This window comes from Neovison vison, chromosome 3, assembly GCF_020171115.1.
Source record: "Neovison vison isolate M4711 chromosome 3, ASM_NN_V1, whole genome shotgun sequence".
In the NCBI taxonomy this organism is placed as follows: domain Eukaryota; kingdom Metazoa; phylum Chordata; class Mammalia; order Carnivora; family Mustelidae; genus Neogale; species Neogale vison.
In genome coordinates this window covers 28,911,396-28,924,278 of record NC_058093.1, presented here as the reverse complement: position 1 = coordinate 28,924,278, position 12,883 = coordinate 28,911,396, and the positions used below count along the sequence as shown (strand labels likewise).

The 12,883-nt window shown below is 42.6% G+C and overlaps 1 protein-coding gene across 1 annotated transcript in view; it reads right to left on the bottom strand.

The window, feature by feature from the left end:
- Positions 1-1,526: 1,526 nt before the first annotated feature.
- Positions 1,527-12,883, bottom strand: part of CNOT9 (CCR4-NOT transcription complex subunit 9) — a 31,566-nt gene continuing 20,209 nt past the window's right edge. Inside the window, exons 5-8 of the mRNA XM_044241598.1 lie at positions 10,787-10,896; positions 4,181-4,279; positions 3,900-3,991; positions 1,527-2,298 (exon numbers count right to left, since the gene is read on the bottom strand). Coding sequence (XP_044097533.1) covers positions 2,130-2,298; positions 3,900-3,991; positions 4,181-4,279; positions 10,787-10,896 — 470 coding nt within the window. The 3' untranslated portion in view covers positions 1,527-2,129. The remainder of the gene's footprint in view (positions 2,299-3,899; positions 3,992-4,180; positions 4,280-10,786; positions 10,897-12,883) is intronic.

Here is a 12,883-nt window from a genome sequence, read left to right as displayed (position 1 = left end):
TCAATCCTGTTAGGGAGTGAGAGGGATGGAAAACAAAACAAAACAAAAAAAAAAAAAAAGAAGGGAGGGGTCTCTTCATACACACATGACATCAGGATCAACTACAAGGAATAATACCCATTTTCATCCCTCCCCCAACTCCTAGGTGGGTCCAAGGCCAGCTGAGAATATATGGAACAGGAGTTAAGACACTACTGGCACAGTAACATGGCCAATGCACCAGAAGATGGAGCGAGAAGAGAATTTCCCAGGGAGCAAGGCCCTGGGCCTCAGCTGCTTCCCCAGTGAAGGGGGAATGAGAAAACTTTGGCTCAGCAGGAAGGCAGTTGGCAAAAATCAAGAGATCCCTCAGCTGGCCTCTCCAGCTCACGAAACTATGGGCTGAGGGAAGTCCAGACGTCTGTCCAGTCCATGCTGTTCTCTGCTTCCTCCAAGACCTCTTCTCTTCAGGCTTGAGACGGAGAGCTCACCTGGTTCTCCTCTTCATTTTCGAAGGCAGGGGAGTAAGTGCTTCTTCTACCCTTCCTACGTCTAGGCTACTCAATTACTACTTTGTCGGCTCTAGAGACAGAAGCCAACTAACAAGGCCGGCTCCCCTCGTGAAAGTCGGCTTGACGAGCCCTTGGGTTGGCCAAACTGCCTCCACAGAGGTTTCTTGGAGCTTGCTCCTTACAGACGGACCCTCCCCAAACTTGTTCGGAGATCCCTTCACTGGGGAGATGTGGACAGAAAATACCTCGTCTCTCTCTAGAGTTGGATTAATAATCCCATCTTTGACTGGAGGTGGGGATGAGAGAGAGAGCAGGTGTTGGCAGAGGGAAGGACTGGGGGAAAGCAAGGCAGTTTACACTGTATTACAGATTCAAGTCTCTGGATTGTGAAGTCATCTGGAGCCCCAAAGAAGAAAGGGGGTTTCGCTGACTCGATATGAACAAGTGGAAGTACTTTAGTGGCAACCCTGTAATTCCCATAGACCAATAGGGAATGTGTCAAAAAAAAAAAAAAAGACAAGACAGTGAAGAAGCAGAGTCCCGCCCTCTGTCTTAAATCTGAGTAGATGAACTCATTCAGCTAATACCACTTCAAGTACAATCATGAATACAGATGGAGCTGCAGAAATTCATACTAAAGACTGGGATCAAGCAGCCTGTCATCTTGGTCCCCAGGCACCTTCCCCTTTAAAAGTCACCCAGGAAACCTCTCTGAGGACTGGAATTGAAGGTGAGGCCCAAACCACCTCTCCTCCCCCAGTACAACACCCTTCCAGGACAGCCTGATGAATTAAGACGTCTGTTGGAAGTTTAATAGGAGGGATATGGAAAAGGGAAAAGCACTGAGATTTGGAAAAGCTAGCAGCTAGAGCCAGAAACAAGGTTAGGGTCCTTGTGGCGTCTGGAACTGGGGGCAGAAGGACGGAAAGGGAAGGGAAAGAGGAGATGGGGTCCTGCTGTCCTTTGGCTTTATCCTTCCCTTGCCTCCCATTCCTCCCCACAGTTCATGCAGCTGTTGGCCTGCTAGAGGGGATGTAATGCCCAGACCAATTTTTTATTAAGCTTATGCAGCTAACAGACTTGTAAACAGTGCCAATTGACAAAGTTCTGCTGAGTATTACAGCTCGTGTCCACTAAACACACCTCTCTCTGACATCAAAAACAAGAGACCAAAGTAAACAAATACTGAGAGAGAGGATGAAGAGACACGTCTTGAGTCTTCCAGGAAGGCAAATTAGAAGACCGCCACACGGCTTGGTCCCAGGCGTTTGGCATGCCTAGCGTGCGACCACCGCCACATCCCCCTCCCCGTCAGTGGCTAGTACGGGTCGGGGAGAAGGGCCATCGCGGGCACGCTGCAGACACAGCATTTGCTGGTGTTGACACCCTCCTGGAGCTGTGGTGGCAGACTGCTGTGTCAGGAGCCCATCTCCTGGGAGTAGCGGAGGGAGCCCAGGTCCCAGAAGCAGCCCGAGATGGCAGACCGTTCACCTCAGCGAGGTGACCTCACCCCTCTTCTCCAGTGCAGTTCAGCATTGAGGTCTATTCCTGGTCAGCGGTAAAACCTGAGCTGTTTTCCTCTCGGGTTCCCCCTCCCTTCCCCAACTTGGGGGAGTGGTAGGAGGGGGTGGGGGAGGATCACTGAGGGGGCAGGGGGATGCCCCGGGGATCGGTGACCTGGCCCTCTTGCAGGTTCTTCACCAGTTGTGCAAGCCAGCGTTTCGTGGTGGTGTCATCTTTTAGCACCTGGGCGAAGGTCGTGTCCTTCAGCTGGTCAGGGAGGCACTGCCTGAGCGCTTCACGTGCCCTACATCAGAGACAAACAAGCCAACAAGGGAGACCAGCAAATAAACCCACATTTGGGGAACAGGGAAGAAGCCCTTTCTTAGACATAAATATACAGAATCCTGGGAATGTGAGGTTCAGTCAAGTTATCTTAAGAATCCATTAAAATTCCTTATAACTTGTATTAGCTATGGGCTCAGATCTCCAGGGTCTGTCACCTGTGAACATTTTCAGGATGATGGCTCAATGTGGAATTCCAAGACACAGCAAAATGGAATGAAATGGTGCAACAGTTCAATTCACTGATTTATTCCAGTAAATAATGTCAATATGCTCATGGTAAAAATCGATGGGTTATAGTAAATGAAACAGTTCCAAAATCAGTACATGAAAAGGGGAGATGACCCAACTCACAGTATGATAAATTAGTGAACTTTAATTCTAAATTAATATGATTTTCTGTCTTTCTAAAAACTGCCTCAGTTTCTTTTTCTCTTTCCTTTTTAAAAAAAGTAAGTTCTACGTCCAATGTGGGGCTCGAATGCATGACTCTGAAATCAAGAATCGCATGCCCTACTGACTGAGCCCACCAGACGCCCCTGCTTCAGTTTTATAATTAAAATGCTTAATAAGAGATAAGATGTAAAAACAAATCTATGGTGGCAACACTATCAGATGAACTTTCAAATGTTTCACTTTCTTTAAAAGATGACCAGTGGAAAGTGAAATCTGAAAACCTCCAAAAGCTAATGGTTTATAAAACTGTTTTAAATAGTTATACCTTTTGTACTCAGACTAGTTTAAAGAAATATATTTTCAAACTGAAGAAAACAGGAACCACTGAAGAACAGGAAAAAATGATGAAGAAACAGCTCAGGCTTGAATAACCTCAGGGGCAGAAGGCTGAGCTCACATTAAATCGAGTTATCCCCACTCCTAGGAACACAGAAATTGCCCCATTATGTGGTTTAGCAGAACCTAAGCAAGTGGCTTTCAGCATGAATTATGGATTTACAAAGCAAAAGGTCAAACACTTCTAAAATGCACTGTGTCTACAATGTATGATTTCTGACAGAAAGGTTATGAACATAGGGAGATAAAATAATTAGCTCAACGACTTTACAGGAATCAAAGAGAGAACTGAAAGTATAATTCAAGTGCCCTCTGGGCTCCATTCCTTTCTTACGAGATCTTTGAAAATAAACTTATCATCTTGACCACCTGGGGCAGCAACAGAGAGCTCAAACCACAGGAGTAATGTATCATAAGGTTCCCTGGGAACTGTCTGGACTCTCTGGAATTCCAGAGGAGGGTATAGAGTTACAGAGAGAAAACTCGGATGGGCTTTCTTTTAAGTAAGCTCTGTGCCCAGCATGGAACTTGAACTCGCGACTCCGAGATCAAGAGTCACATGTTCTACTGGGCCAGCCAGGCATCCCCAAAACTCTGATGGATTTTTAAATTTAGCACTTCAGATTTTTAAAAGGATTTAATCAAGTTCTGCCAAACTAATTATCGTTATATCCCTTCCCAACCCTAAAGATATAGGAGCTATGCCATGAGATAAGGCAACTATTCACCAGGGCATTTCCCCAAAGTCCTAGAAATCCTGTAAATGTTTACCTGGGGTTATCTGAGAGTCGCAGGTAACACCTCACTACGTGCTTCAGCAGACGGGCGGAAGGCTCTTTGGAGAGCTGCAGGACCATCTTACCCTGTTTTCCCCCAGAAAGGGTTGGGGTAGGAAAAAACACACAAACACAAAATAATCCCAGTTGACATCAGAGATCAGATATTTTAAGAATCGTCACACAAGGTTCCAAGAAGCTGTTCAGTGTCGGCTGCAAAGGGACTAAGCTGTGTGATCACAAGTAACTTTAAGGGGGTTAGATGAAAGAACTCACCAGGATCATGGCAACGTGGGAGAAACGCTCGTATGTTTGACATATATATGCCAAACCTGTGTCATCTAAGAGGATTTTCTGGAGGATAAATGTGGCAACCTGGAGTAAAAACAAAAATTAAGGAGTCCAAAACGTTGCTCAGACTTGTCTTCCAATGGTTGATTCATTGTCCAGGAAGAATTGTGAAGCAGAAAATTAAGCAGAGACCCCAACCATATGTGTAACTTAGTCAATAAGATATGCACAGTTTAAACAAAATTAATAATAAACATATTACCATAGTGAATACTTACTGTGCGCTAAAGTATTTCCTAAAGGTATAACATGCCTTTTTTTTTTTTTTAAAAGATTTTATTTATTTATTTGACAAAGCTCATCACAGCAGGGGGAGCAGCAGGCAGAGGGAAAGGGAGAAACAGGTTCTTTGCTGAGCAGGTAGCCCAATGCAGGACTCGATACCACGACCCTAGGATCATGACCTGAGCCAAAGGCAGACACTTAATCAACTGAGCCACCCAGGTGCCCCTGCCTAATTTTCACAATAAACCTATGAGGTAGGTACCACTGTTACTCTCTTTTTACATAAAAGGGTAGGTTCTGGGTAATTATGAAATTCTTAAAAATGTAGGTACTTTTTCAGTTACCAAACACTGTGTGCCAGGCATAAGCGCTAATTAATAACTTATCAGGTTAAGGTCCCAAGTGACAAAGCCTCTAAGTTGTAGAGTTGAGGTCCAAACCTCCTCTGAATACAGAGCTTTTTCTCTTTTTCCATGAGCAAAGATGAGTTTAGAAACTCAGCTGTGCCTCATTGCTTCCAAATGAGGTAATCAGAGCTTTGCCTACTCTTTTTTTTTTTTTTAAAGTAGGCTTCATGCCCAGTATAGAGCCCAGTGCAGCGCCTGAACTTGTGACTCGGAGATTGACACCTGAGCTGGGATCAAGACGCTTAACTGACTGAGCCACCCAGGGGCTCCAAGCTTTTTCTACCCTTAAAAGATCTTTAAAAATTAAGATTTTGAAGCCTCCCTTCTAACACTATTTCAACAATAGTAAAGAATATCCGCAATTTTATCTGGCCTTTCCAAGGACGTGGATGAACTAGAGGGTATTATGCTAAGTGAAGTAAGTCACAGAAAGACAATTATCGTATGATCTCACTGATAGGTGGAATCTGGGAAACAAGGCAGAGGATCACAGGGGAAGAGAGGAAAAATTGAAACAAGACAAAACCAGAGAGGGAGACAAACCATAGGACACTCTTTATCTCAGGAAACAAAAACTAAGGGTGGCTGGAGGGGAGAGGGTGGGAGGGATGGGGTAGCTGGGTGATGGGCACTGGGGAGGGTATGTGCTATGGTGAGTGCTGTGAACTGTGTAAGACTGACAAATCACAGTCCTATACCTCTGAAACAAACATTATAGGTTGATTTTAAAAAATTACCTGTATACACACATACACACATAAGAATATCCTCAATTTAAATTCAATTAACTCTTGCACAGAAGGGACTAGAAAATACTAGCTTAATTCAAGTCAAACAATTGTTTTAATGACTCTCTCCCTTGGCTGCTCATCAGAACCAGCTGTGGCAACTGTTTATTTTATTTTACTATTTTACTTGGGTATAAAATTGTGGTTGAGCTAAATAATGGCCCCCAGAGATACTCAGGTCCCAATAACCAAACTCGGTGAATGCTACCTTCTATAGCAAAAGGGACTCTGCAAAAGTGGTTAAGGATCTTTGGGACAGCGGTGCCTGGCTGGCTCAGTTGGAAGAGCACATGACTCTTGATCCCAGGGTTGTAAGTTTGAGTCCTATCTTTAGTGTAGAGATTATTAAAAAAAAAAAAAAAAATCTCAGGGAGATGAATCATTCTCAATTATCCAGGAGGGCTTTAAACAGAATTTCAAGTGTCCTTGTAAGAGGGAGGTGGAGGCAGATTTGATCACATAGGAGAAAGTGATATGACAGAGCACAAAGAGATCTGGACATGTTACACTGCTGGCTTTGAAGATGGAGGAGGAGAGCATGAACCAAAGAATGTAATTCTTGAAGCTGGAAAAAGCTAAGAAAGGGATGCTCTCCTAGAGGCTCCAGAAGGAATATTGCCCTACCAACACTCTGACTTTAGCTTGGTGAAACTGATTGATAATTTTTAAGTTGTAGAACTGTAAGAGAACAAATCTGTGTTGTTTTAACCACCAAGCTTGGGCATTTGTCATGGGAACGAGAGGAAATACACACAGTAAAATGTATACAGTGCACAAAGTGCACTATCTTCGTGTATTTTTTTTTTTTTAAGAATTTATTTGACAGAGATCACAAGTAGCCAGAGAGGCAGGCGGAGAGAGAGGAAGGGAAGCAGGCTTCCCGCTGAGCAGAGAGCCCGATGTGGGGCCCAATCCCAGAACCCTGAGATCATGACCTAAGCCGAAGGCAGAGGCTTTAACCCACTGAGCCACCCAGGCGCCCCTCTTCAGTGTATCTTAATGCATTTTTACCTATGTATGCATTTAGGAACCACAACCAGATTAAAATACAAAAGATTTCCAGCACTCCAGGGGATTCCGTTGTGCCTTTTCTCAGTCAATACCCTTCCCTGAGAGGGTGCCAAGGTGACTCAGTTGGTTAAGTGTCCAAATTTGGCTCAGGTCATGATCTCAGGGTCTTGGGATGGAGCCCTACATCAGGCGCTGCACTGAGTGGGGAGTCTACTTTGCCCTCTCCCTCTGTCCCTTTCCCTGCTTGAGCACATTCTCTCTCAAATAAATCTTAAACCAAACCAAACCAAAACATCCACCATAAACCCTTCCCTGAGAAGTAAACACTATTCAGACTGATCCTCACTGAGTGGTTTTGCCCATTCTTGACTTTCACTTAAATGGAATCATACAGTACAAATTCATGCATATGCTGGCTGCTCTTGCTCAATATATAAGCATCAACTATCTCTATGAGCATCAACTATCCTGCCTATATCGGTATTCTTCCTAATTACTGTGGAGTTTATTATGTGGCTATACTACAATTTATCTTTTAAGAATAATGCTGTTGTAAACATTCTTTACATACTGTAACATACGTAAGAACTCCTTTCTCTTGGCCATACACCCAAGAGTGGGACTGCTGGGTCATAGCATAGGATTATGCTGCTGGTGGATACTGCCAGATGTCTCCCAAAATGGTTATATCATACTCTCACCTGGGGGGAGTTTTTAAAAAACACCAATGTCCAGAGGCGCCTGGGTGGCTCAGTGGGTTAAGCCTCTGCCTATGGCTCAGGACAAGATCTGAGGGTCCTGGGATCGAGCCCTGCATCAGGCTCTCTGCTTAGCAGGGAGCCTGCTTCCCCACCGCCTCTGCCTACTTGTGATTTCTATCAAATAAATAATAAAATCTGGGCGCCTGGGTGGCTCAGTGGGTTAAAGCCTCTGCCTTCAGCTCAGGTCGTGATCCCAGGGTCCTGGGATCGAGTCCCGCATCAGGTTCTCTGCTCAGCAGGGTACCTGCTTTCCTCTTTCTCTCTCTCTCTGCCTACTTGTGATCTCTCTCTGTCAAATAAATAAATAAAATCTTAAAAAAATAAATAATAAAATCTTTAAAAAAACAAAACAAAACACACCAATGTCCAGACTTTATCACCACAGAGAATGACTCAGTAGGTCAGAGATGGGGCCTAGGCATGTCCAGTTTTAAAATCCTTCATTGGGGTGCCAGGGTGATTTAGCCAGTTGAGTGTCAGACTCTTGATTTCAGCTCAGGTCATGATCTCAGGGTTGTGAGATCAAGTCCCACATTGAGCTCTGCACTGGGCATAGAGCCTGCTTAAGATTCTTTTTTTAGGGGCACCTCGGTGGCTCAGTGGGTTAAAGCATCTGCCTTCAGCTCATGGTCATGGTCCCAGGGTCCTGGGATCGAGCCCCATATCAGGTTCTCTGCTCGGTGGGGAAGAACCTGCTTCCCTCTCTCTCTCTGCCTACTTGTGACCTTTGCGTCTTTCAAATAAATAAATAAAAATCTTAAAAAAAAAAAAAAAGATTCTTTTTTAAAAGACTTTATTATTTGAGAGAGAGAGAGCATGAGAAGGGGGAGGGTAGAGGGAGAAGCAGACTCTCTGCCAAATAGGAAGCCTGATGCGGGACTTGATCCCGGAACTCCAGGATCATGACCCAAGCTGAAGGCAGTCGCTTAACCAAATGAGCCACCCAGGTGCCCCCTGCTTAAGATTCTTTCCCCCTGCTCCCCACCGCTCCCGTACCCACTCTCCCCGCAAAAAACAAAAACTACTTCACAGGTGATCATTCCACACATCCCTAATTGAGACCCTCTGCTTTAGGAAGCGCCTACTAGAGCAAGGTGTTAGACTAAGTATTGTACATAAAAAGCAAACATCGTAAGGTCTCTGCCTGCATGGAGCAAAGGAAGACAAGCCAGGAGCTATTCACCACACCAAGCAGGATATGCCCTATAAGCTAATGGGAACCTATATGCACTCAGAATGGATTAACTCCAGTAATGTACAAAGAAGGTAAATAGGGATCATTAGAATGGGGCTCCTGAAAAAAGGAGAGATGCCACAAAAGAAAGGGGTCTTTTTCTACCCCATCTATAAGAAGCCAACTTGAAAAACCTATTTACAGGCAACCACTAATATAAGATGACAGAGTACAGATGTATCTATTCTGATCCTGCCCCAGAAACCCACTGAAATTAAGAAAACCCCCTAAAATTAAGGAAGAAATGAGAGGAGCACACATACAGATCCAACCGTCACTTACCCGTTATGTGTTTAAGCAGAAAAATGAATACAGAGGCATAGATACCTCCCTAACACATAATCCCTAGACTGGTAGAGTGGGTAGAAAATATTCAGAGGTAAAACACTTGATTTAAAAGTATGCCAGTATGAGCTCCTACCACCTTGCTTTCCATCCATTATTTTTAAACAAATAGCGATCTTGGGTAGAATTGCTCCCAACTGAAGACTTTTGCACAGACATACCCGGAGAAGAGGTAACAAGTAATAACTACCTATATTTTCAAAGAAATTGAAGAAAACATGGATTTTTAAAAATATCAAAAAACAATTCAAAAGATAAAAATATCAATACAAAATTAAGCTGTAACACACACACACATATAAACTACTTCCAGAAAGATACAAGAAAGTGGTAATGCTGGTTACTTTCAGGGAGAATTGAGAGGCTGAGGTAGGAGACTTGCTTTTATTTGAACTACTTGAATTTTCTACTTTATATCTGTAACACTTTTAAAATTTATTTTTTTAAGTAGTATCTACACCTAACATGGGACTTGAATTCATAAACCTGAGATCAAGAGCCACGTGCTCTTCTGATTACCCGGTGCCCCTGTATTGGATGTTAAAAATAAAAAATTATAAAAATCATTACATCTGCTTACATCCAACTCAGCATTAAATATTAATTAATTCAATGTGACTGCGCATACTATAGAAGTGGAGGTTGGATATTGCTAAAAATAGCAACATGGAAAAGTAGCCTTGAGAGAAAAAACATGAGATAAAATAAAGTAGAAAGCTATTAGAGGGGAAAAAAGATAGAAAAGATATATAATATAGCATGACTGAGGGACACCTGGGTGGCTCAGTTGGTTAAGTGTCTGCCCTTGGCTCGGGTCATGATCCCAGGGTCCTGGGTACGAGTCCTGTGTTGGGCTCCCTGCTCAGCAGGAAGCCTGCTTCCCCCCCCCCTCTGTCTGCCTCTCTGTCTACTTGTGATCTCTCTGTCAAACAAATAAAATCTTTAAAAAATATATATACATAGCATAACTGATGTTGCTGAAGTGAGAGGCCAAAACAAATGAAAAATACTATGAAAATTAACAAGAGGCACGAAGAGTATGCTCTTTTGGAAAAAAATTTGATGTAAGATTATCAAATAAACATAAAATAATAAAAGCTTACAGTCATCCACACAGAAAAAGCAAATTCACCAAGAAAAGGAAAAACTTAGGCTGCCCCAAGATTTCACTGTATATTCAGTATCAGAAGACAACAGAGCTATGGCAACAGAGTTCTGACAGAGAAAATTATGTAAGAATTTTATACCCAGTCACGTCGTCATTCATGGTTAAAAAGCAAAGTAAGAAGAAGCGCAAATATGTATACACTTGAGTGTGCATTAAAAATGTCTGGAATAATGAGCGCCTGGGTGGTTCAGTCTTATAAGTGTCCGCCTTTGGCTCAGGTCATGATCCTAGAGTCCTGCGATCAAGCCCTGTGTCAGGCTCTCTGCTCAGTGGGGAGCCTGCTTCTCATGCTCTCTCATGCGTGTGTGTACTCTCTCTCTCAAATAAAGAAATTAAAAAAAAAAAAAAAAATGTCCAGAATAATACACCTTTGGAAAAGTGGGTTCAGAGAAAAGGGAGAAATTCAGTGTTTAAATTTATATTCCTCTTAAGGGTTGGGGTTTTTTAATGATAATTTTTAAACAATTTTTATCTAAAATAAAATAAACACAGAGAAGTTTCAAAAAGCCCAAGGGACACAGAAAATGATCCTAGGACCATGAAGCAGTCCAAGAGCCAACACAATACAGAATCTAAGTTGAAAAGCACATACCGTTTTGGAAAGTTCACTTCCAGATTCCATAATGCGCAAACACAAAGGGATAATTTCTGTTGTCAATAAAAAGTTGATTACTTCCTGCTCATCTGTTTTCACTAGGGCCCCTAAAGAAAATATGGACAAACAGAATTGTTTCAGAGTCAGGGTTTTTAATGAAAATGAACTTTGTTGGGTTCATCCAGCTAGTTGTGGAACTTAAATAACAGAGAACACAAACTGGGGTTCATGCCAGAGAATCCGATTCAAACTTATATTAAAAAAAAAAAAGAAAAGAAAAAAAGAAAAGGAAGAGAAAGCACACGTTGACTGAAATGTATTGGTCAGCATTTCAAAGATCAGGTACCAAGTTTGGTCCATCACATAGTTAGCAGCAGGTCAGCCCTCTAAATCAGACAACCACACAACAGTATCACCATCTATTCTCCATTTATTTCAGGTAAGAGAGAAGAATTTTCTATCAGTGGAAAAGGATATTCAGACATAAACCAACATTGATTCTTGGTTGTTTAACTGTCACTTTCTTGAAGAAGTGAAGGGTATACCATAACACACACACACACACTAATCCTAGTTCCACAACTAGTTTGCCTAAATCTGTAAGAGTTACCATCTCTTTACAGGCCTCTGTTTATCTATAAAATAAATTGAACAAATGATTTTTAAAATTCATTCTAATTCTATTCTGTTGAGTTTTAACCTGACACCATTGACCAGGCAACAGACACAGTTCAGTGTTAATCTTCTCCATTCTGTACATAAGGAAGCAGAGCCCCATTAAACAAATGACTGGTTCCCAAGCTGCCCAATGTATCAACTAGCTTTTATACAAAAAGGCCTAGATTAATCAGATCTATAATAACCAAAATCAATCACTTTAGAAGAGAAAGGAGTATCATTTAACAAGAACTGGCAAACTATAAATGCTACATCTTTAAATGCCACAGCAAACTGCATATACCATAATTCACTAATATGCCCTAAAGCAGATGTCCAATTACTATTTTCATTTTAACTTTACATGTAGGTCTAAAATCCATTCTGAGTTAATTTTTTAAAAAAGATTTTATTTATTTGACAGAGAGAAACAGCGAGAGAGGGAACACAAGCAGAGGGAATGGGAGAAGGAGAAGCAGGCTTCCCGCCAAGTAGGGAGCCCGATGCAGGGCTCGAACCCAGGAACCTGGGATCATGACCTGAGCCAAATGCAGCCGCTTAATGACTGAGCCACCCAGGTGCCCCATTCTAATTTTATATACAGTATAAGGTATAATCATGGTTCCTTGTTTTACATATGGATATCTAATTGTTCCAGCACCATTTATTGAAAAGACTATCCTTTCTCCACTAAACTGTCATTGTACCTCTGTCAAAAATCAATTAACTGGGGCGCCTGGGGGTGGCTCAGGTCATGATCCCAGGGTCCTGGGATCGTGCCCTGCATCGGGCTCTCTGCTTGGCAGGGAGTCTGCTTCCCTTCCTCTCTCTCTGCCTGCCTGTGATCTCTGTCTGTAAAATAAATAAATAAAATCTTAAAAAAAAAAATCAATTAACCATATCTGTGTGGGTCAACTTTTGGACTCCCCAGTTCTGCTCCATTGATTTATAAGTCTAGCTTTGCTCTAATACTATGCTGTCTTGACAACTGGTTTTCCACTAGGTCTTGAAATTAGGTAGTATACATCTTCCAGCTTTGTCCTTTTTTTTTTTTTAAGGTTTTATTTTTATTTATTTGAGAGAGACAGTGAGAGAGAGCATGAGTGAGGAGAAGGTCAGAGAAAGAAGCAGACTCCCCGTGGAGCTGGAAGCCCGATGCGGGACTCGATCCCAGGACTCCGGGATCATGACCTGAGCCGAAGGCAGTTGTCCAACCAACTGAGCCACCCAGGCATCCTTTTGTCCTTCCTTTTAAAAACTGGTATTCTAGGGGCATCAGGGTGGCTCAGTTTGTTGAATGACCGACTCTTGGTTTTAGCTCAGATCACGATCTCAGGGTCCTGGGATTGAGCCCCATGTTGGGCTCTGCTTCCCCTCTTCCTCTGCCCCTCCCAGGGCTCACACATACTCTCTCTAAAATAAATGAATAAATCTTTA